Source organism: Diabrotica undecimpunctata, chromosome 5 (genome assembly GCF_040954645.1).
Source record: "Diabrotica undecimpunctata isolate CICGRU chromosome 5, icDiaUnde3, whole genome shotgun sequence".
NCBI classification, from domain to species: Eukaryota; Metazoa; Arthropoda; class Insecta; order Coleoptera; family Chrysomelidae; genus Diabrotica; species Diabrotica undecimpunctata.
The window spans coordinates 107,877,248-107,903,705 of record NC_092807.1 but is presented as its reverse complement, the minus strand read 5'-3'; the positions used below and the strand labels follow the sequence as shown (position 1 = coordinate 107,903,705).

General features: G+C 32.4%; 1 protein-coding gene across 1 annotated transcript in view; it reads right to left on the bottom strand.

Moving 5' to 3' along the window:
- The window catches only part of Lint-O (L(3)mbt interactor in ovarian somatic cells), a 33,589-nt gene extending 8,727 nt beyond the window's left edge, over positions 1-24,862 (bottom strand). Inside the window, exons 1-5 of the mRNA XM_072532538.1 lie at positions 24,670-24,862; positions 23,515-24,310; positions 18,585-18,843; positions 13,108-13,220; positions 8,442-8,625 (exon numbers count right to left, since the gene is read on the bottom strand). Of these exons, the coding sequence (XP_072388639.1) occupies positions 8,442-8,625; positions 13,108-13,220; positions 18,585-18,843; positions 23,515-24,309 (1,351 nt within the window). The 5' untranslated portion in view covers position 24,310; positions 24,670-24,862. The remainder of the gene's footprint in view (positions 1-8,441; positions 8,626-13,107; positions 13,221-18,584; positions 18,844-23,514; positions 24,311-24,669) is intronic.
- Positions 24,863-26,458: the final 1,596 nt, after the last annotated feature.

Here is a 26,458-nt window from a genome sequence, read left to right as displayed (position 1 = left end):
GTGTCAATCAAATTCTAGAATATTCACATATGACGAGGGTGTAAGAAGTATTCTACGGAGAATTGTTCATTGTGAATTTTTCATGAAAAATTTGCCGCCATTCTTAAAGCATATACATAACTTCATACAAGGTAATGAGAATATACAGCCGTTGTCTCTTTCTACTTTATACAGACTTCTGAAAGATATTGGATTTGTTTATAAGAAACGTGGCCGAAGAAGCATCATGGTGGAGCGAGAGGATATGCTGTATCCTCTCGGTATAAGTACTGGCTTAAAAGCACCTACTAAACGAGGTCCACGATATGTTTTATTGCATGCAGGTTTTTCAGGAGGTTTCCTTCCTGGCACACAGCGTGTTTTTCTGGCAAAGAAAAATGATGGCGACTATCACGATGAAATAGATGCCGCATATTTTGAGTCGTGGTTTAAGGAGACATTAATATCAAATTTACCAAATAATGGTCGCCAAGGAATGTCATTGTAATGGACAATGCATCGTACCACTCCCGTAAAGAGAGATTCCCTAACAATTCCTGGAATAAAGCTGCAATCAAGGAATGGCTAGGGAAAAAGACATTTTTTTCGAGGAGTGTTATTTGAAATCCGAGCTATTAGAAGCAGCGTGTGTTTTTAAAGATCAATACGATAAGTATCATCTTGATGAGTATGCTTCACAACATAATGTTTATATTTTAAGGCTTCCTCCATATCACTGCGAATTGAATCCTATAGAAATGGTGTGGAACCAAGTTAAGCGATATGTAGGTACCCATAATACCACTTTTAAAAACGACGAGGTACACCAGTTGATCGACGACGGTTTCGCACGCGTCACAGCAAAATTGGCGCAATTAGGTCCAGAGCTGTAAAAGATACTTTTTAAAAGTATCTAGATACTTTTAAGATACTTGAGGCAAAAAGTATCTTAAGATACTAAGTATCTAAGATACTTTTTTGTGAAAGTATCTAAAGATACAAAATACCGGAAAAGTATTTAGAGTAAAAATATCTTAGATACTTTCAAGTATCTAAGATACTTTTGAGTATCTAAGATACTTTTAAGTATCTAAGATACTTTTAAGTATGTAAGATACTTTTATGTATCAAAGATACTTAGATGCTTTTCTAGTATCTAAGATACTTAGATACTTTTGTAGTAACTAAGATACTTTTAGGGTATAATATAAAGGTACTCGGTAATCTACTACTCTACAGTAGATTGTCGATACTTTTGTTTTAAAAACATCATTTTAACCCTTTAAATTATCATACAATTTTAGTTTAAGCCAGCAGGTACTTTGAAATGGTATACTTTGGGCTTTGGGGTGGATAAGAAATAAAAGACGTTAAGTTATTACAAACTAATAACTATGTATTGAAAACAAAAATCCAACATTAAATTTTTAAAACAATATAAAATAAACATAAATTCGTGTGTTAAAAACAGCACAAGATGCATTATGCATTAAAGACAGAACATTCAACATAATTAAATTTTTAAACACAATAGGATAGGTGAAAAATGAAAAGTATCTATTTCTCAGGTCCTGAGTAAGTATCTAAGATACTTTTTTGTATCTAAGATACTTTTTTGTATCTAAGATACTTTTAGTATCTAAAGATACTTTTAAAGATAAAAGATACTAGATACTTTTAAGAAGTATCTAAAGTAAAAGTAACTTTTAAATGAACCAAAAAGTATCTTAAATAAAAGTATCTAAGATACTTTTAGTATCTTAGATACTTTTTTTATCTTTTTACTAAAGATACTTTCAGCTCTGATTATGTCACTCATGTTGTTGAGTGGAACTGAGATGTGGACTGCGGACAACCTGCAAGATGACGTAGACCAATTGATAATACACGCGAACACAGGGGAGAGTAGCGAAAGCGAATCTGACATCTCGGATGTAGAGGACGACTTTAGTATAATTAATTGAATATCTGTGAGTAACCTCGATTATTTTACACTGTATAGCCAATAAAATGCATTTACCAGTCCAATCAGAGTATGGGCTTTTCGGATATTGGGCTGGGTGCACGGAAATCTAGTTCCCGGAGGTTCCACCCTGTATATTTATAGCTATCAAGAAATGTAATTTAAAATATATTTGTTAGTTTAATAAAGTATAAATATAATATAATGTTAAATAACTTACACTATAAACCTTATACCTGCTCATCTGGTCAAGTGTGGGCAAGGAAAACCATTATCCCATATGGAATAACACAAGGTTTCGGTGAAAACTACCAGGTTGCTATGCCAAGGAACTAGGTAAACTTATGTTGTGTGTAAAAAATGCGAGACTGCATTATGTTTTAACAAGGACAAAAACTGCACTTCAGATTTCCACAAAAAAAAATTTCATAGTAGGTGTTAAAATTTCGCAGTGATTCAAGTGCTCTACTTGTTTTTTTAATAACATCGCCGGGATTAAAAAATGTGCAAAGCTTTTTCGATATTCCCGTTCCTGATAATTTTTCACATATTTACAAAAGAAAAAGTTTTACTTGGATATTGGGCTGGGTGCACGGAAATCGAGTTACCGGAGGTTCCACCCGGTATATTTATAGCTATCAAGAAATGTAATTTAAAATACATTTGTTAGTTTAATAAAGTATACAGTTTTATAATAAAATTCTCGCTAAAAACTTAAGGTCTTTTTATTTAAATCCATGCCTCTTATTTGGCTACTTGAAGGCAATTATTTTATCAATATATTATTTTATAATAAATAACAGAGCCCGGCGTAGAGATCTGGGTACGATTCTGTGACTACCACTTGGACCTGTTTGTATCGCCAAGCACAAGGCGTGAAATCCGGCAATTGTGCATTCCTATATTAGCCGTACTGCACTCTCGGTGTGACATTTTCTATAGACGAGCATGCAATGCCTTTTGCTGGGTTTGTGGGCGAAAACTTTATTTTCATGCAAGACAACGCGCGGCCACACGTAGGCAGGATAGTAACGCAATACCTGGAAACCGTCGGTGTGCCAAAAATGAATTGGCCGGCTCAAAGACCCGATTTGAACCCGATTGAGCATGTTTAGGACCAACTCAAACAAAGATTAAAAAACAGAATACCTGCTCAATAAAGCCTGAACAGCTTCGAATGGCGCTCATGGAAGAATGCTTTTCCTCAATACAACATCCAGAATTTGATCAATTCAATGCCAAGTCGAATGGAGAGTGTAATTCAAAATAGAGGTGGTAATACAGAATATTAAAAATCACGACTTTATTGTATTTTTTATAAAGAAAACAGAAACAATTTACAATGTTAATTTTTAAAATTTTCCATTAAAATCATTATTTTGGGAGAAGTTTTTTTTTTGAAATTTGTTATTTAAGAAATGGTTGCATTTTCTTCTTGTGGTGCCTATCCGCTACGGATGTTGGCTACTAGCATGACAATTCTAACTTTATTGACCGCAGCTCGAAATAGTCCTGAAGTGGTCAAGGAAAACCATTTTCGTAAGTTCTGGAGCCAAGATATTCTTCTTCTTCCTGGTCCCCTCTTTCCGTAGACCCTTCCCTGTAACATAAGTTGCAGCAGGTTATATCTATGATCGTGTCGCATTACATGTCCAAGATATTCTAGCTTGCGCTGCTTCACTGTTGGATATAATTTCACATGTTTTATCCATCCGACGTAGAACCTCAACGTTTGTTATTCTGTTCAACCAGGAGATCCTCAGTATCCGTCTATAACACCACATCTCAAACGCCTCGAGTTTTCCCATGGATGCCTCTCGGTTAGTGTCCATGACTCAACCCCATAGAGCAGCACTGTAAACACGTAGCATCTCAATAAACGGATTTTCGTTTTTAAGGGTAGGTCGTGGCTCTTAAATATCTTGCTCATTCTGACAAATGCTGACCTGGCTTTTTCAATTCTTTGATTTATCTCAACTGAGTGGTCTCATTGGTCGTTTACGGTGGTTCCTAAATTGTAGTAACGGGGCACTTGGAGTATTTGTTGCTGATCTACCAGTAATTGACTAGGTGGAATATGCTTCTTACTGATGACCATGTACTTGATGTTAAAATCAAGCCCGTATTCTTGACTGATTCTCCACAATTGCGTTACTAGTGTCTGTAAACCTTCTAAACTGTCTGCAAAGAGGATGGTGTCGTCTGCATATCTGATGTTATTCAGGTGCTCACCATTTATGAGAATATCCTCTTCGATATGCTCTAAGGCCTGGCTCATGACTTGTTCCGAATAGACGTTAAATAATAGGGGAGAGAGTATGCAGCCCTGTCGTACTCTTCTCTTTGAATGGTTGCATACTGCTTTAGCATATATTCTTAAATATTACACAAAGATCTAATGACAATCAATTTCTTGTAGAGTTCTTAAAAATTAAAAAATGCCAAAAACTTTAGGTGGCTTCTTGTATGTATAAAACTTTAGATGGCAGTGTATTTTCATCCATAGTACCCTATGACATCTCGTATGTAAATTAATAACGAAGATGCTATGTAGTGTAGTGTTTTTTCCGACATTGTACTAGTTACCCTTTCCCTTTTTCAACGAGACCACACATGTCACAATCCGTCGAACCCTTCTTGAACTGTGGGACTTTGCGACCAATTTACGTAGCGGTGACTGTCGCAAAAATCTGTCGCGTACTCAATGCTTTTTCCCCGTCCAAAAAGTGCACAACGTCGCTTAAGAAGTTTTCACTTCAAAAATTGAATTCTGGGAGTGAGGGCATTTTGCGTATCAACAGAGGGTACTCTTTCAGTCCAGTTTCCAGTGTCTTAGTACGTCCCTGACCAGAGCTGTAAAAGATACTTTTTAAAAGTATCTAGATACTTTTAAGATACTTGAGGCAAAAAGTATCTTAAGATACTAAGTATCTAAGATACTTTTTTGTGAAAGTATCTAAAGATACAAAATACCGGAAAAGTATTTAGAGTAAAAATATCTTAGATACTTTCAAGTATCTAAGATACTTTTGAGTTTCTAGGATACTTTTAAGTATCTAAGATACTTTTAAGTATGTAAGATACTTTTATGTATCAAAGATACTTAGACGTTTTTCTAGTATCTAAGATACTTAGATACTTTTGTAATAACTAAGATACTTTTAGGGTATAATAAGGTGCTCGGTACTCTACTACTCTACAGTAGATTGTCGATACTTTTGTTTTAAAAACATCATTTTAACCCTTTAAATTATCATACAATTTTAGTTTAAGCCAGCAGGTACTTTGAAATGGTATACTTTGGGCTTTGGGGTAGATAAGAAATAAAAGACGTTAAGTTATTACAAACTAATAACTATGTATCGAAAACAAAAATCCAACATTACATTTTCAAAACAATATAAAATAAACATAAATTCGTGTGTTAAAAACAGCATAAGATGCATTATGCATTAAAAACAGAACATTCAACATAATTAAATTTTTAAACACAATAGGATAGGATATAAAAAATAGCAACATTTTGGTAGCTAATAACTAGTTGTTATAACCACTAGCTTTTAGTAAAACTAAATTTTCAAAAGTATGAAGGTAATGGCCAGGATGACCAATGATGAGGTGGCAGGTCTAAACATGAATATGACAAAATGTGAATATCTCTCAGTGGGAACAGATGAAATATGTGACCTAGTCTTGGAAGACGACAAAATCAAAGGCGTGCAATCCTGCAAATATTTGGGGGTCATTTTCAACAAGAAGGGAAATAACGCAGATGAAATCAGGGAAAGAATAAACAAGGGCAGAGCAGCGACCCGTGCCTTAAACTCTCTTCTCTGGCAAAAAACAATTCGACGAGAAACCAAAAAACACATTTACGGTAGTATAGTTCAAAGTATTACACTTTACGGTTCGGAAGTATGGGACGTCACCAAAGCTAATAAAAACAAACTTATGACGACAGAAATGGATTATCTGAGACGAAGCTGCGGTAGATCGAAACTGGAGAGAGTTAGAAACGAACAAATAAGAAACGAAATGAAAATGGAGAGAAATATCAATGATGACATAGAAAGAAAACAATTAATCTGGTTCGGACATGTTAAAAGAATGCCAGAGTACAGATGGCCTAGGAGAGTACTGGAATGGATCCCTCCTGAAAGAAGAAAGAGAGGAAGACCACGGAGAAGTTGGCGCAACGATATTGATGAAGCAATGGCGGCAAGAGACTTAGAAGAGGCAACTGCATATGACAGAAAAAGATGGAAATTGGGGGTGGAGAAGCGGCGACAGCCGTAATAAATCCGTTATTATATATTATATATATGAAGGTAATGGCGTATTGAACTTTTTAAATAATTGTTCTATAATATTATATTTTTTTAACATTTGTATGTTGGTTTCAGAATAGGCCAAAAATATTGTAATAGTTGCAGCTCAGCTTGTTGTTTATAATCTAAATCAGTATAGCCAGTGTTTTCGTTTTGCGTTTGAAGATCGGAGTATTCGGAGTTAATATCAAATTCAAAGAAGTCGTTTTGCATTTTGGTACTTTTCATTACAGTAGTAATGTTATTTGTACTTACATCAAATTGTTTTAATTGTTCCTCATTTTCCTTCATAATTTTTATAGCTTCTGTAATTACCAAATCCTTAATTTCACTAAGGTCATTTTCGATATTCCTGATTCCTCGAAATGCAGTAAGCCAACGTGTTTTAAATAAAGGATTAGTAACTGCAGCAATTATTGCAGATTGGTTAGTCAACTTAAGAAATTTTTTAAATCTGGAGTTTAAAGATACTGTCAGAGCGTTCAAAATAGGTTCCACATATTTAAACTTATTGGTTTTAAGCTTTTCAATTTTAACAAACAAGCTTACGATTGATGGTAGAAGGAAACCGTAGTACATATTTTGTTCGCCTTGAAGAATGTCAAGTGCCAAAGCAAACGGTTTTAGTATTTGGCATAATTCTGCTAAATAATTTGGATCAGTATCTCTGAGCCGATCTTGTTTTGCAAAATTTAATTTTTTGATCTAAGAGAACTGGTTGAATTAATTATTTTCATAATATCAGTAGTTGTTATTAGGGCAAGTGTATGACTTGCACAACGTATGTGTTCAGATAAAGTAGGTATGATCAAATTATTGTCACTTAAATTATTTGGAAGGAGATAATTTTCGTTTTCAAATATGTTAGGAATATCCTCTTCATCCTCCAAAATATCTTCCTGATCTTCCTCAATGATGTCGATATCATCTTTTGAAACTTGTTGTTGATGTTCACCGTCGTCACCAGTGTAGTGTAAAACATTATTGATACCAAAAACACCAAATGCTTTGACAAAATTTGAGCCGTTGTCAGTAATTGTTGCTAACACTTTATTTGGATGTAGATTATAAGCAGTATGTTCAGCTATACGGTCGTCTGTATGCACTCCAGAAAATCTTCTACATGCTGACTTTCGTAGAAGTTTGTTGTCAATCCAATGACATGTAACACCAAGAAAACTTCGGGTTTTGCATGACCAAATGTCAGCCGTCGTGCAGACGTAACGGATATCATGTAATGTTAATTTTAAGTTTTCTTTGTTCTCAGACACCATAGAGGAAATTTTTTTTACAGCTGTAGACCTGGATATGATTTTTAAAGGAGCAATTCCCTTAAATAAATTTAAAAAGCTACGATTTTGTAACAACGACAAAGGTGACATGGTATCTACAATAAACTGAAGAAGTCTTCTCCCGCTACGGCCGGCGCGACAGGTCGAAGCTTGTCGGATCATGAAAAGTATCTATTTCTCAGGTCCTGAGTAAGTATCTAAGATACCTTTTTGGATCTAAGATACTTTTTTGTATCTAAGATACTTTTTTGTATCTAAGATACTTTTAGTATCTAAAGATACTTTTAAAGATAAAAGATACTAGATACTTTTAAGAAGTATCTAAAGTAAAAGTAACTTTTAAATGAACCAAAAAGTATCTTAAATAAAAGTATCTAAGATACTTTTAGTATCTCAGATACTTTTTTTATCTTTTTACTAAAGATACTTTCAGCTCTGTCCCTGACCAGATTAATAATTTATTTTGGTCACGTATGAGTGTAAAACAAAACTTATTTAAGTTTAAATTTAAAAATTCTATAAAGTTTATCTAATTCAGATGTTCGGTAATTAAATATACGGCCAGTAGACTACAAGTACATGGGAGATTTTTAATGGGTCATTTGACCCAGCATGAATCACATATAAAACAATACTACAATATTTAATAACAACTTTAGAAATTATGTCGTCAATTATTATCGGTACAGGTGAGTCACATATAAGATAAACTTTCCATTCACTGGCAACCTATTATCAATTGTATTCTCCTAATGTTAAATGTACATATTCGATTTATATCATATTATGTTCTATCATATTTTATCAAACTTCAAATGTTATTGATTGTTAATTATTTCTAAACATTATAAAAAATGTAATATAATTATATTTACCAACCTGATGCACTTTTTCGACTGAAAGAATTGACATTTGATTGAATCTGATTGATCTTCAATTCATCCGGCATTTGACAATTTGTGCATGACCATTTTTGTCCCTTTGATAATTTTTCTACTATTCTCGGTTGATGGCAACCAGCGTGATATCCATCGGCACAAACTGAACAAACTGTTAAACTTCCCTAAAAAATAAAAATCTATTTACCGATATGTGAATATTTAGATAAGAAGCATCATATTTATGTCATTATTATTGTAAAATGCGGGCCTAAAGTCTCTACTCTCCTCTCCCAATATAATTTCTGGCTACAGCAGGACACCACACCTATACGGATTCCCAAAAATATACAAAGAAAATGTATCCCTCAGACCAATTTGCAGCAGCATAGGTTCTCCTTGCAGCAAACAGTAATAGTTCCTCCTAGACATAATACAGCCTTTAGCGTACAACACAACAAGATCTATACAAAATTCACAACATTTCTTGCAAAATCTAGCAGAAATAGATTACAATTCCAACAGTATGCTAGTCAGTTTCTATATCGATGTAATAAGGTTTTAACCCTTAAACATTAAATGCAAAAAGGCTTACAGTATAATAATAAGTCAATATAAGAATGATTATTAATTGAAGTTACTTTCAATCGAGTTAAGCCTTTTTTTGCCAGAACGGGTCTCTTATCTTATGAATATTGTGGAAATTCGATACAAAATCAGTACAAACTCGTTACTCTAGAGATTTTGGGGTCACTGATCACAAATATCATAACGGTGATAATCTTCGATGCACAAACTCCAAGAGACCAGCCCTCTCCTGAGGACAAGGTGCCTCGGAAACCATCGCCAAGATGATATTACTGTTAAGGGACCCAAAAATTTTGTCTAGAATTTTCATAACACTCCAGGAGACGAGGCTCAGATTTACCAGGTGCCTCAGAAAACATCGCCGTCATGATATTCATGTTCAGTGATCCCAAAAACCACCGAGTAGTAATATTGAACTCATTTCCCATTGAATTATTTCCGATTTGCAAATTAATCATTTTTCAAACCGAATGACGGTATTATACGTATTTCGACCTCTTTAGGTCTCTTCAGAGCGGATAGCCACTGCTCTGAATCAAAACAAAAATCTTTCCCGTCCTAGACAATAGTTATCAAAATAACTATATACGGGCGTAACTACGCCGTCTAAAAACAAAAAGAGAAATCAAACGATTTCTACCTGGCGAAACCGAATTTAAAATTTTACCACTGTGCCTTCTAAAACTTGCAAAGCAAACAACTTCATAAATTACTCGGCAAGGGAATCTAAAAATTGTCGCTGCCCTGTATCGAAACAAAAATCTAATACCGTCATTATGTTTTATTACTTTACTCCGTTTGGAGTACCAGAAACTGAATTCACTACGAATTTTGACCATTATGAACGGCATTTGGAATGCAATTTTTAGATTTCCTTGCCGAGTAATTTATCAAGCTGTTTGCTTTGCAAGTTTTAGAAGGCACAGTGGTAAAAATTTGAATTCGATTTCGCCAGGTAGAAATCGTTTGATTTCTCTTTTTATCATTTTTCATTACTTCGAAATGAACTTTGGAAAATGCATTTTCCTTATCCAATAATGCAATTTTCATTTCCACATCATTTTTATCCACAAAATTTGCTGTCACTCATACGAATCGAATACAAAAGTTCCATTGAGATCCAACCTACTGCAAAAATTTGGTAGGTTTATTGCTTCACTGCCTCACCTAAAAGGTTTCTCTAGCAAGTTTAATCTAATTTTTTTATCGGATAGAAAATCATATTGGGCCGCGCAGGTCAAAGCTCGGAATGCGCCCAAGCGGCTACCTTTCTCCTGTACAGACAGTAGCGTTGTAGTTTACAATTTCTCAGAGGGTCTGTAGCCACTAATTAAAGCAATGATCTAAATTAAAGTAAATATTTATACACAAGTAAAACACTTCACATTTGTATTTAGGTATAAAACATAATTAAAACTGTTTTAAAAAGTGTCGTCAAAATTTATACAGGAAGGAGCATAACGTGACGTTTTCGATCTAGATCAGATCATCCTTAGTGCCTTCTTTTGTAATTGAAGCTAACACTAAAATTGTAGCCGTGACATCAATATATGGTTTTACATTATTACAAATTTAAATTCTAATGTGACTCCAGGTCGATGACATTGGATAAAAATTTAATACTTAAAAAGCAACATGTTTCTTTGCTCGACTTGAACACGTGGTTCTTGTCAGTTAAACCGGCACAGACCAACTGTGTCGGAACAGATCAATGTGAAGTGTTTTACTTCTGTATAAGTTTTTTAAACGATGGTATACAAAGTAAATATTGTTCCTAATACCAGTGAAAACGATTCAGATATAGTATTTTTCACAGTAAAATCAATTCACGTCACGATTTATACAAACTGACGTCACTTGTATTTAAAATTTCCATAACATCAACCATAGAGTTCAAATTTTCCTAACACAGCTAAAAATGCTCGATCTTTTATAGTGGTCAACATGGTATTATAACAAGAAAAATTTAATCGTGATTACATTGAGAATTTTAAAATTGTATTGATTAAGGGGGTATGTTCACGCCGCAGTTAAAATGAGTGGCATTCAAATAAACTAACATTTAACAATTCTTTGAGTAGATGGCAGCACGTGCATCATATTCTAATGTTTTAATTTTCCCGAAATTTAATTCTCTGACCTGCGACATTGTTGCCAGCGATGCCAAGTACTGGAATTTACGATCGGTACAGTTCGCTCTCAATCGGCGGCATTCTTCAATGTAAGTTGATATTAGTTATTAGTTGAAGTTTCACAAATTCTAATTTTAATTGGATAATTGGATCATTCCATGTAATTGTTGTATCGTGTTATTGTTTATTTACTTCTGAGGTTAAGTTACTGTTTTGATTTTGGGTGTTGTTTTTTTAGTTTTATAAACATTTTAAATAATGTATTCTAGTTTTGTTTACTAATATTGATTGTCTAAATATTTTTTAACAATTCTAAGTATTGGAAATAGATATAAACACTAAAAAGTGTATTTATTATTATTTTTAATAATTTTAAACGTTTACTGATTTTTTCAAATTAAAACTTAATAAAAATTTTTTTATTTTTTATTTTTATTTATTTTAATAAATATTTTTCTTCATTCCTTTTTGTGTTGAAAATTATGTGAATAGGAAAAGTTAAAATAAAGTTCTTTGGATAGTTAATCATTTAAGGTAGTTATTTTGTACAGTTCCCGTCATATAAAACTGGTACCCTTTTTTTTCCTAATGTAAACCTGTGTTCAGACTGGACACAATGGTTTTTGAATCAATTCGTTGTTGCCATCACAGATAACGGAATTGCACTAAATCTAAATAAAAAAAGAACGTTCAAAAATATTTTAAGTTTTTATATAGTTATTATTATTATCATTAACAACAAAAAAAAGTATTTAATACATTTAATAACCAGAGACAGGGTTGAGTTTTTGCCCAAAATGTTAAGGATCTTTAAACGTAGGGTATTGGCACAGGGAACATTGGAATGCATCTACTGTTATTTTATAATGTGTCTGTCGCACAGCCCTCCTTTTAGTTGATTTGATACAATATTTTCGTTGAACTGGCAACGTTGTCCTTGAAATTAGAATGACATATGTGACAAGATCAACTTACACAACTTGAAAAACACGATTTTCGGTTATAAGAGTTGTACCAGTTTTTTATGACGCGAACGGTACCTAAGTTAAAAAATTATTACACAATACCAAATTTAGTTAAGTTATGACATAGATTCATTTAAGTACAATTATGAAAAATTTACTGCTTTCTTTTCTATTAAAAATAGAAAGTTTACAGTTCACGTACATAATCATAAGTTGAAGATCTGTTTTAAAATAGTCACGATAACTGTTCCTAAAAGTATATAAATTTTAACATTATGACATACCACCTTAAATATACAAAACATTTCTTATTATTAATAATATAAATTTTATGAAACTATTATTTAAGTTTAAAGTTTTGGATAAGTTTAATAATAGTAAAAAAATAACAATTTTATAATTAAATAGATTAAACAATCGTACGCCAGTGATACGTCTATAAATGAATCTCAAATGACATCAATAGCGTTGATGATAATTTACAATCTTATAGTAAAAATTCTGTTTGTTTCTTTTGTAATTGTATCAATTAGATTCGCAATATATAACTTTAATAAACTGTATTTATAAATATGTACATATTAAATATAGCTTAATAGCTTTAAAAACTAATTGTTGTTGTGGATTGTGATTGTGTTTGAAAAATGCCGAAACAACTGAATATTCACTGTAGAGAGCTGGTGGCTAAATTATACATTGTTATGTGATCTTTTGTAATAATATTGAAATGTTTTCCACATTATTGAAAAGTGAAAAAAGAAATTTTGAAAATATGAATATTTTCTTCATTTTAAAAATCCAGTTGACTGGTGTATTCTTAAATAGTTGACATTTTAAAAATTCCTCACTTATTAACTATTCTGATGTTTTGGCAACGCTGTGGGGTTCTGGCGTCGCAAATCTTAAATGACGTGAAATGACTTTTGTATGAAAAATTCTATACTTAGCATTAAAGATTGATGAATTAGGAAAATTTACTTACAGAATTTGAGGTCTCAAAACAAACCACACAAGTTTTGCAGTGTGGACACTGCCAGGTGTTGTCCGGATACATTTTTAACATCATATCTTCTCCATTTAAACAACTAAAATGAGCTGAAACATAATGTATATTCAATTATATAACACAATAGATACATTACAGCAAAGTATAGCGTATTCCAATAAGCTGTGTACCAAATATATATAAACCCAAAAATTTAAGATCTTGAGAAAGATGTTCCTGAGATATATATATCCAGAAGTAACGATAATAATTTATTATCTAATTTTAAACTTTTCTATTATGTCGAATATACATTCCTGACATTTAATTACTGTATATTTACGTATCAAAAAATAATCATGTTATTCACATCAAGAAATAATTTGATGGATTCTAAATGTAACATTTTTATCAATACTTGCACCAGGATTCTTATTTTTCATATGTTGATCGTTTTTGATTGTTTAGATACTCCCTGTCCAGTTTCCATATTCATTATTTTATTTGCTTAGCTCTTACCATAATGAATAGAAAAATGTATATAAACAACAGAAGAGTATATCTAAGAGTAACTATACATCAAATAAGTTACAAACTTGGTACTGAGGAGATTTTCCCTATACAAGTTCTAAGAACAATGAATATGAACAGCTACGCTAAGAACTGTAATAATATCTACTAATAGACCAGTTAAATCAATAATGTTTTCTATAACGATCTTATCTTACACACCGAACCTATCGAACAGCAAAAACAGAAATGCTTACATACCTACAATGTTATTTTGGTAAAGCTATAAAATTACTTTACGTGATTGATTTATCACTCTATGCAATTCTTCAACAGACTTTAAAAATATGATAAATTAAATCAAATATTTTGTTCCCTGAATATGTATCCTGAATATTTATAACCAGAAATTGTAGAATAAATGCTTCATTTAATGTATTTACTGGAATCAATTTTTTACTTTGTTTTGAAAATGTCTTTCAATAGAACAAAATGTGACTGACATATCTAACACTGGCCTTATAAGTTATCTATATACGGCAAGTTTTATTTTCCTCGGTAGTTTGTGGCCATTTGTCCTCTCCAACGAATATATGTCATACTACCACTTATTAGCCAGTAGTCAGCAGTATTCGGCTTTTAATTTCTTTGCTGACATTGTTGTCTTTAGTCAGTAAAAACCCTGAGTTTATGAAGATATAAATATCATCGGTTATTATTTGACTAAGAGCAGCACATATAATTTTTGATCATTTTGGTCATTTATTTTTAGTCCCATTTCCAGTACAGATATTCTTAATGACAAAAATGCTTCAGTCAGCGCCTCTGTGAACCTAGCGATGTCATCTGCATATCAAATAACTTGTGCAGATTTATTAAAAATTGTATCGTCATTCGTGTTAATCTCAGAATCTCGAATTACTTTTTCCATTGCCTTAAACATTTATTTCTTCTTCTTTATGTGCCGTCTTCTACCGAAGGTTGGCGACCATCAAACGATAGGTTTCTCTGTTTTGTGCCGCATGTATTATGTTCGCGGCTTCTGGTATTTGAAACCATTCTCTCAAATTTCTCAGCCAGGATTTCTTCTTTCTACCCAAACCTCTTCTACCTTCAATCTTGCCTTCCACGATAAGCTGTAGCAGACTGTACTTATCATTACGGAACACATGGCCCAGGTATGACGCTTTCCTCCTTTTAACAGTTGTTAACAATTCCATCTCTTTACCCATTCGTCTTAATACCTCTGTGTTGGTCACTCTGTCTGTCCAAGGTATTCTCAGTATGCGTCGATACAGCTACATTTCTAGAGCCGCTAACTTCTTTATAGTTGCTGCTGTTAACGTCCACCCTTCAACTCCGTAAAGTAGCGTAGAGAGTACGTAGCATTTCGTGGCGCGCCATCGGAGGTTAACGCTTAGGTGGCGGTTGCTTAAGAGCTTTCTCATTTTGATGAATTTGGATCTTGCTATTTCAATTCGGATCTTAATCTCTACATCTGGGTCCCACTTATCATTTACTGTATATCCCAGATATTTAAATCGGTGTACTCTTTCAATACTTTCAGCTTCAATATTCAGGTCGATATGTTGAATGTTCTTTTTACTGATCACTATGAATTTAGTTTTCTTTCTATTGATCTTCAGTCCAAACTGGTTGCCAATTGTATTTACTCTATTTAGCATCATCTGTAAATCTTCGATATTATCGGCCAGTATAACAGTATCATCTGCATATCGAAAATTACTTATTGGTACGCCATTAATCTTGATGCCCTCGTTGTACTCTTCCAGTGCCTCTAGAAATATTTGTTCCGTGTACAGGTTGAAAAGCAGTGGCGAAAGAATACAGCCCTGTCTAACCCCTCTCGAAATGGTTACGTTTTCACTCACCATATGTCCATTCTTCATGTGGGCTGTTTGATTCCAATATAGATTTTTTATAATCTGGATGTCTGTAGTGTCAAGTCCTGTAAGATGTAATAGTTCTATGAGTTTGTCATATTTGATAGTATCGAATGCTTTCTCATAGTCGATAAAACAGGCATAAACATCTTTCTGTTGATCCAGACATTTTTGAATCAAGACTTGTATTGCAAAGAGCGGCTCTCGAGTTCCAAAACTGTGTTTTACTTATGCTGTGTTCTAATTTTGCTCGTATTCTGGAATGGATAATACGCAAGAATACTTTAAGGGTGTGACTCATTAAACTTATAAGGCGATATTCACTACACGTCTTAGAATTCGATTTCTTGGGAAGGGGCCCAAATGCAGATTTCAACCAGTCCGATGGAATTTGACCAGTATCGTATATCTTATTAAACAGTTCTAATACTACATTCAGGTTGTTCTCGTTAAAAACTTTTAAAAATTCGACTGGTATTTCATCGCATCCTGTTACTTTCCCATCTTTCGTTTGATCTATAGCTTTTATCACCTCACTTTTCAATATTTTTGGTCCATTCAGATCAAGAGTGTTCGTAGGAATATGACGATAATCCGTAAACAAATCTTTTATGTAATTTTCCCAAGTCTGTAACTGTTCTTCTTTATCTACAATAAGTTTGTTGTTCTCGTCTATTAACCTACCAAACTGTTTTTTCTTGTAAGTATAAGTAAACTCCTTGATTTTTTTATGCATATTAAAACTATCATGTCTTCGTTCTAGCTCTTCTATCTCTTGAGATTTTTCTTGTAACCATTTCTCTTTGGATTCTTTTATCTTTCTGCTGACAGTTCTATCCAGTTCTTTATATTGTTCGGGATTATTCTTATTTTCCCTCCTTCTGTCCATAAGGTGTAATATTTCATCTGTCATCCATTCGTTCTTCTTCTTCCGCTCGTAGTCACCAATGACTTCTTTCACACCGTTGCATATAGCGTCCCTTGAGTTGATCCAGTCTCTTTCAATATCATCAGTATTGGTTGTTAAAGCAACATCACTATTAATGCTATTAGTAAGCTTAACTTTTATCTCGGGATTTCTAAGTTGATCCATATCTAATCTTTTGTTATTCTGTTTCTGGATTAAGGTTTTTAGTCTGACTCGTAATTTGGCTACAAGAGGATTATGATCAGAGTTTATATCAGCTCCAGGATATGTTTTGGCTGATATTATTGCGCTACGGAATCGTTTGTTAATTGTTATAAAGTCTATCTGATTTCTAACGATGTACCCAGTCCTGTCCTGTGGTGATCTCCAAGTGTACAATCTTCTTAATGGTAACTTAAACCAAGTATTAGTGATAATTAAGTTTTTCTCCTAGCAAAACTGTATTAGTCGATCACCTCGCTCATTTCTTGGTCCCAAACCCATACTTGCCAACTACTTCACTGACTTCACCTTTTCCTACTTTGGAGTTAAAATCCCCCATTACCATGGTTATGTCTTTTTTCTTTAGGTTTTTTATGATTTCGTCTAATTGATCGTAAAACTCTTCAACTTCTTCATCAGTACTCTCAGACGTGGGAGCATAAACATTTATTTACCAAGGTTAAATAAAAGACACGATAGTTCACCTGAACCTGAAGAAATTTAGAGTCATAAGCAGCTTTTAAACCCACAAACATATGGGGAATATCGACGTCAAACTCTAGAATTTTCTCAAGAATTTGTCTCCCTGTAGAGATTTGGTCGTAGGGTTGAAAAAACATGTATTTTTTAATTGTATACAAATATTCTATTTGTAGATACATGGTTTATTAACGTTTTGTCAAAAACTAAAGAAATAATTGTTATTCAAAACATCTTTGTTTAACAAAAAAACTCTAAAATTATGAAAATACCCCAAAAAAATTAAAAAATGATCTAAATCCAAAATAAATTTTGTTTTAATTTAATTAATTTAATATTAAAATTTAATATATAAAATTATAATATATAAAATTTAATATGAGCAAGAGGTTTCTATTTCCTGAACAGTATTGTTTCTTTATAATTTCTGCAAACTTTTTCTGCAAAAATCCGAATGCCACCTCTTACATCCACCTCAAAACAGATCCGCCCTGGTCTACATTCCGAATTTAAAACGGGGTCTTTAGTCGTAACAGAAACCCCAGCAACCAAATCTATACTATAAAAGACTGTCCTTTAGAGTATGAAATCCAAGTTAAAGATTTAGGTGTTGTCATTGATTCAAATTTATCATTTTAGTAATATCCCTTCCATTAAATTATTCTACTGTTCACTAGTGAGACCTCACTTGGATTTCTGCTCATGTGTCTGGTCCCCCCATTATAATGTTCATATTCAGGCTATTGAGAGGGTTCAACATAAATTCCTAAAATTTATTTCATTTAGGAATTCAGAAAATCACAACTCTTCAAGTCAGACGCATGCACAAGGATCTAACTATAGTGTACAATCAATTGCACTCCCATGGTTTCAGTCCAAAAGCTGTTAGAAAAAATTAACTTCCATGTCTCTTTTAGGCAAATCAGGCTTATCAAACCTTTCCAAATTACCCATCATGAAACAAACTATTGATATAATTCTTATCTATCTAGGTCTGCTAGGTTTGCAAATCAGCATACATATAGGTTGGATTGCTTTGAAAAGCAAAGTATTTTTAAAGTGCAATTAATATCTTGCACGTAATTCTTCGATGATGTAATTTAGTTTAATCGATCTTAAATTGTGACCTGGTTTTTGTTTTATTTTTTTTTTCTGCTTTTATTTTCTTTCTTTTTTGTCTATGGTAGTTTTAAATTTTATGAAACATTTTATATTTTAGTATAGTAATATTGTTCTTGAAGTGTGCTTTTATTTACTTACATATTTTCTATAAATATATTTTGTGTAAAAAAATGTTTTTAATATCTTTATTTGTATACATTTTTAATTTATATTTAATTGCCTCTCATGACAAAATTTGGTATTTTAAAAAATGGCTCAGCTCAGTATCAATCTCAGCCACCCTTGAATCTATAACTTTGAGATAATTATAAAAAGTGTATATATCTTACCTTTGTTACTGCATTCTCTACAAGCCACCAGACGATCATTAGGTCCCTTTCTGTTTTGAACATGACAGACTGAACAAACACCATGTTGGTCTCTGCCATTATTAGAAGTTCTTGACTCCGGACGGTTTTCCCTACTATCCTCGTTATAAGTTAACTTAGCTATTTGCTTTTCTATTGTTGCTTTATTCAGAGATCCTACAGGACGCCCCCTTTTTTTGGGAACATTATTATCAGATGGATCAAATACTTTTTTTGCTCTCTAAAAATATATTAGACATTAACACATTATTATATTAGATGATAATAAATAACACTACTGGGGTGTAGGGGTGTATTATAGAGGTAGAACCTTTTGTTAAGAATGAGTACAATAAGAACCAAATCTCACTTATGGCTCCATATGCCTTACCCTGGGCAATTGCATTGGCCTGCCAGCTAAACTGAGTAAGGGTGGCTAGATACAGGGAGATCACTGAGTGATTGCTCATATAAGTGATCCATTTACTGTTAAGAGCTGGTAAGTGGCAGAACATTTTTTTGTAGTAGGACTGAGAAATCGGCTCCGAAGGCGGAGGAATCAACATATGGTTAACGTCAGAATAAATGAGAAAACATAATGTGGATACTCATCATGGAGGTATGATAGCCAGATCCAGCAAAGTTAGAACATCACAAGACTGAGTCTTAAGACATCAGTCTTAACTCTGAGAAATGCTTATAATAAAAGTAGAGAAAATGCTACAAGGAATGTGAAAAGCTTGTTTTTGGTGGAAAACTTGGACAACAGCACACAGGAAATGGGGAGACTTAAGATAAACATATTGGGTATCAGTGACACACATTTGGCCATGGTCTGGAAAATTTTTTACTCAAAATCACATAGTGTTTTACTATGCTGAAAACAACAAAACAACTAACCACTATGGAGTTGGATATAATATATCAAAGAAATGGAAAGATTCTAGTTTTACCTCACTCCCTTCTAAAACAATTTAATTTTAATATGCAGTAAAAATTTTATAATATCCCAGAAGAAGTGAAAACAATAACCAAGACTCAGACATATTACAGAGATTAGTGGATATGAATTTAATTACATTTGTTCACTATCTTTCAGACACCTTAGATCAGGGTTGTGAAGTACATGCTCATCATCATTTAAAAAGCTAAAAAACAAGTTAAAATTGCTGGTGTCCAGGGAACATTGTTAGAATGATGCGCTAGTTATCTGTCTGAAAGATTCGAAACTGTAAAAGTAAATAATGTTCTGTGTAAAAAAAGTTCCAATGCCTCTGGGTTTCCACAGATATCACACCTGAGACCTTTGCTATTATTGTACTATTTATCAATAATATTTCAGAATGCTTTAAGTTTTTACTAAATTTTTATGTTACATTGGTGATCATTCCCTGAAGACTGTCTTAAATTTCAAGCAGATCTGGCAAGACTAGAAGAATGGTGTAAGATCATTGATATGGATCTTAATATCAAAGAATATTGACACTTATAGAAGAGCAGTTCAAATGGGCGATTTGGTTACAGTTTATACTTCAAAACACTCCTTAAGAGGGTGGCTGCATAAACTCAAAGCGTGGCCGTCGGCTTAAAACTATCATGAAATATGTAGTTAGGGGGAAATGAGTACGAATGGGTAACTTTGCATCTACGCCTAAACAAATTTCGATGCCATTAATTTGCAAACTGTCTTTTTCTTTTGCTTTTTCACAATAAAATCTTTATTTTTAATATATTAAATTGTTAAATTTTTAATTTTAAAATTTAAAAATGTATGATATTTACAATATTCAAAGTATTTATTTTTTAAATTTTATAACTTTGAATTAAAAATAGGTTTGTTTCAACACAACGAAAAACCGTCACATAACTATTTATTATACTATTTTTTTGCCCAAAAATTAACGAAACATTTTAAAAAAATTTCAAAATTTTTCAACCAAAAATTTAATTTTTTCAGGACTTTTCATCAAACTTTTTAGACAATTTTCCAGTCTTCACCACTTCAGTCGTCCATTTTTTCGTATACTTGTTAACACAGTTCACCCACAGGGTCCCTTCGCTAAACAATGTTTTATGGAACTGCAGAAGTTCATTTTGACCTCAGATAGGAGCCTCATCAAGTGCTTGCTCCAATTTGTAAATGATCAAATTTGCTTGAGCCCGATCTAGTTGAGTATCAGGATGGTGTCTGTGTGCTACCACTTTTGTCAGGGTGCTTTATGACCTAGTCTGCTCGTTAGAGCACCTTGATTTCTTAGCAACTCTGTTAGGAGGGGGTGATGGTATTCTCCCGAAGTCTCTTTTTATTGTCGGGGGTTTGCTGATTTGGATTTCTAAGGATTTGCTATGGTCTATGTCCCAGAAGCCATTTTTGCCTTTTTCTTATCTTCCTTTGTTCAGATCTAGTGAGGAGTTATTTGAGACTTACTTATTTATTTTTTAGTTTAAAAATCCGAAACTATACTTCACAATTTAGAATATTCAAATTGTAAAAAATAATTCATTGGTGTACTTATGTGTTAAAAAGCAATTCTAGCGTACTAACAAGATCAGGAATTGTTTTTTGATCAAAACACCTTACAATTTTTTGAGCTTTCTCTCCCAGTGATTGACTTTTAATTAATTTTATTTATAGTTTATAAGAAGAGAGTTTTAATTATATTATTTGTAGATTTGTACATTTTGTATTATTTCAATTAAAAATTTGAATCATAATAATTTTTCTAAAAAGATTAATTTATTAAAAGTTAAAATAATATTTTCTTTAAAAAATTTTATAAAACACAAAAATTTAATCCTATTCTACGACCACACGGCATCTACATATAAAAATATCTAAAGTTGCATTTGTTGCCTCACTCTTTCATATTTTGCTCCTTAGTGGTACTAAAATCTTGATCCACCTCGATCCACTTCTCATTCTTGTTTATAACGTGCGATCCACCCTGTTCAACCTTTGCTGACTTTCAAAAATAACAGTGAACAATTCTTCTATAAGCGTCGATATTCTTTGTTAATATATTTCCAAGCTTCACTCGATAATATTTACAAAGAAACTAAACAAAATTGACTTTAAATACAGAATAAAGAGTTCACAGTTTTCCCAAGTCACATCTATTATAGATCTTGGTGTTATTGTGAACTCTACACCCTCATTTGTCAATCATATTGACATGATAGTTTCTAGATGCTTGAATTTATTAAGCGAAATACATTAGATTAAAAGTATTATAGCTATTTGATTACTATACTATAGTCTTGTTAGACCCCTATTAGAATATTGTTCTTCAGTCTGGAGCCCCTATTATACCACATATTCACAGAATTGGGCAAGGGCAGAGGAGATTTCTGTGGTACCTAGCATATAAAGCAAATATTTCAAAAATTATTGATTTATTCTTATGATTTTGCATCAATGCAAGGGACATTCTCATAAGTGCAAAGAGACCAGGCAGACCTAAAATTATTTTTTAAGATCATTATTGTATGATTGACTGCCCTCCATTGATTTCTAAAATTTTGGTGGAAGTTCCAGTTAGGAACATAAGATCACATATCATCTTTTATCAGCCCCTTAGGGGGACCAATATTGGTTTTAATTCATACTTGTCTACAGTATCATGTAAGTATTGCAAATCTCCATGCAGATAATCTTGAATTTTTTAACATAACTTTCAGCAGTTTTATAAGACTGAAAGCTTCTGACTGAGAACCAACAAATATAGACAATATGCATCTATATTCGTTGGTGAAACTAAGCTGGATAATGAATGGGAGCATATGGAACTAGTGGGGAAAGAAAAAAATACAGGCGCAGTTAAAAAGATTGGTAATTATCCACATCGGGACATAATGTGAAAACAGTGTTGGAAATGTTATCCAAAAGAAGATAGATGAGGATTTTAAAAAGGACAAAATAACCTCAAATGTAAATTTTAATTCTCAAAGTAAATTTATGGCATTATTTACTTAATTTTTAAAGTATAAAAAATAAGTGGAAACTAATATATTTTATTTTTTAAAACTACCTTCATTTAAATCCAATCTCATAGATTTATTAATTGTTAAATTGGGTCAGATAAAACTGTTTTTGTCACATTAAAATATTAATAACTGTGATAATTCAAATATGTGTAAAATAATTATGTAAAGGGGTATACTTTACTTTATATTTGGACATTTTTTTCTAATTTTTTAACCATTAACTATAAATTTAAATAAGAAAATTTACACTTATATGCATTCAAATTCGGAACTATTCGGGAGCGTAAAATGACATCTCGGCTGCTGCCAAGTTTACAAGTTTTTCTTAAAAAAGTTTTAATAATTTAAATTTAAATATTACAAAGTGTTTTGATATATTTTAAATACAAAATAGTATAATAGTGAAGTTAAGTTACAATCAAGATTAATTTAATTCTAAATTTAATATACTTTGGTAATTTAACAAATGAACAAGAAATACATAATCGTGAATTTGCGAAGACCTCTGTGTTTATTTATACAAGAAATGGAAAAAAGACAAAAATATCAGATTATATGGAGTTTATACAATAACTTTCATTTTCTAGAGTTTATTTTAATGTATTACTATAGATCATTGGTAAAGAGTACCTACCTGATAACACAAGTAACTAAAATCAATGTTCTAATTAAGTATTTTAACCAATTAACTATTACATTATAACGGTTATTAAATATTCCATTTTACAAAATCATTTGGCTACCGAATAATAAATATGCATAATTATTATCCAGAAATAACTGTAAACTCGGCAACGCCGCAGATAGAATTTTTAGGAGTTCCAAATCATCGGGAAAAGTTGCACTTAAATGCACTTATCTGAATATCTGAATATAAAGCAATATGACAGATGACACAAATATTTATGTATTATAAAAGTACACTAACCTTTCGTCTACCTCCAATTCTTTGTGATGCATCGGACTTTTTTTCGTCTGCAGAATTTGTTGATGAGTCCATATTTTCATAACTATCAGTCTTCATTTCACTTGTATAAAGGGGATGTTTCTTCTTTTTGACTTGGATAGAGAATTGATTGGAATTGTTTCGATTATTTGATTGCGACTGTCCACCGTTCACGTCATTCCTTTGAATCACATTCACCCTTTTCCATCCTATTTCCTTCTCTTTCTCATTATCTTCAACTTTGGAAGGTCCCATAAGATAATTACCAGTTTCCAACTTAATTAAACCACCGGCTTCTACTTCTTTCTCTAATAATATGCTGATATACTTTTTTGTATATCTGACACTGTCTTTCGCCAATATGTTGTTAATTATTTCGCTGCTTGGAATCCCCATCTCTAAATAATCAGGCTCCTCAACGATAAGTTCTCCAAAAGCGTTAGTTAATAATTCATTAAACTGTCGATTTATTTTATACCGTACATCAGTTGCGTTGCCTTGGGTAGATGATGTTGGTTTTTTTGGAAGTAAAACTTTCTGTCGCATATGCGCGTGCTTTTTTGCAGCATTGCGATAACTTATGTTGTTCTTGTATTCAACTTTAAGCACGTAATTATTAGCAACACACAAATCTAAATCTTGTCTCGCTTCTACAGAATTAACTGCGTACCGGCGAAATAAATAATTACATATTCTTTGAACATCCGGGCGTGCTTTTCGACGCCGCAACTGGTCAATCGCTTCCAAAATTCGTTCCCTATTTCTTACTGATGACATCCTAATAAATAAACATTTAATTAATAGTTTTAATAAAATTAAAAATCTAAAATCTAAATTATCGATAGTGACATTCGCGCCTACACAACCTCACAAACAAAAAGATATACAAAAGCATGCACGTATATACATTGCGCTATAAGAAAAAAATTAATCTTATCATACAATATAAGTTTTCAATGGGAGCGGTAATTTATAGTTAATATTTTAATCTAAAGATAATCATAAAACAGAAAAATGAAGTGTCTAAAATAGTTAGGTTTGAAGTATTGAAACAAACTCGTATCAGATACACGCTCTTTTGCGCGCACAGCGGTGGCATGCAAAAACTGAAACTACCTGATCACGTTGTATTTTTACCTGATATTGAAGATATTTGGCCTGGAAGATCTTCTCTGTAAGACTAATTAAACACACAACTACTCACACTAATATTCTAACCACTTTATAACTATGTCCGTCACACGTATTTATTAAAAAATTGAAAGATAACCGGACCGCATCTACGCACGCAACTTGCAAGAAGAATATCGCAGCGGCCGACAAAACGTTGTTGCCAAATTTTCGTCGACCTTCAAGAAAAAGCTGATAACTTTTTGATATACAGTGTTGTGATTATATCTAGATTTAATGAAGTATTGAGCATGTGGCAACTAGGCGACACGGGATACAGGTTCAAGTTGCGACAGGGTTGTTGAGCATTTAGCTGGATTGCGCGCGCACTTAGCCAAACTATAAAGAATGAAAAGATTTATTATTATTAAATTTAATTGATTGTTTAAAGTCAAGTTAAACAACTTGTTTTGTGTTAATTTCAGAAACAATATTATTATCTGATTAACTTTTATAATCACATCACCAGACAAGCCTCACAAGAAATAATATAACAGCTCCAAAGCTTTAATTATTCCCTTTTCTCAGTTCCTCTTTCTTTTATTGTGACGCACCCAAGTAAGTAGTGTAGTAACACCTGTCGCATTTTTAGCGAGTATTAAAATCGTTGGATATGCAAAGGTATGACGCTGTGTAGGTAACTGTGCTGAATTAGTCTTAAATGATTCAGTATAATAGTTATTTAATTTTACATTCTTGTGTGCGTCTTATTAAATGGCGCTTTCATAATAAACAATCTATAGATTAAGAAATAGTAAATTATCAAAGAAATATCTTTTATACAAAATGAGGAAACTAAAGTTGATGAATAATATCGACAGTAACTGAACATAGCTACCAGATTAGTTAAATAAATATTTATAAATGTACTTTAACAAAAATTTAGGACTAGCTATATTAAAATTAAAGGTAACAAAAATCAGTAAATTGCAAAAAACGTTCGAAATAAAAATAATATAGGTGTATAGTCCATCGGCACATAGTCGAAAAAAATAAGGTAGTTTTTAATCCACGACTACACTTTCTAATTTTCTAAATGTGCTAACTACTTCATACTCCACGTTTAGTGCCGCTACACATCAGCGCCGAAATTAAATAAAATGTGAAAAAAGGAAGCGTTACATAACTTATTGATTACTTGGAAAAAATTTCTGAAAAAGGAAAGTTAGGATAAACGCCACTTTATTTTATTTACTACTAGCCTCCTAAAAATATTAAGAAATTATAAGTAACCTAAGTTATATAGAGTTAACCAAATTGCGAAGTAGTGTTATGGAACAATAGTAGAACAAAAGTATAAAGAACTGGCATGTATTAGAAACATCAAATGATGTCAGGTGGAATGTCCAGATCTAACTAATGATCAATAATGCAGTGTAAAAAGACAGGAAAAAACATGCAGGAGTTAATGTATATGGAAAAGTAAAAGCAAACTAATATAGGCAACCATGATTACGGATATTGGATCATTTTTCAAATCCTCTGAACCTTTTCTTTCACAACTTAATGCAAATAGGTGTGATGAATGCTGTTAGTAAATGAGGTAAATGAATGAAAATCTAGTAAAAAAGAAGTGCAACAATGTAGACAATGTAGATATCCAACAATCAGTTTTACGTTTGGAACTTCTCGCAGTTATTTTCCGCGAAAGATTCCGGGTCCTGAATAATACAAAATTAAATTCCAAGTAAAGTAAAATTACTTTCGTATTTTAAATACACAAGTGTGGCTTTAAAGTTTTATTTCAATACAGTTT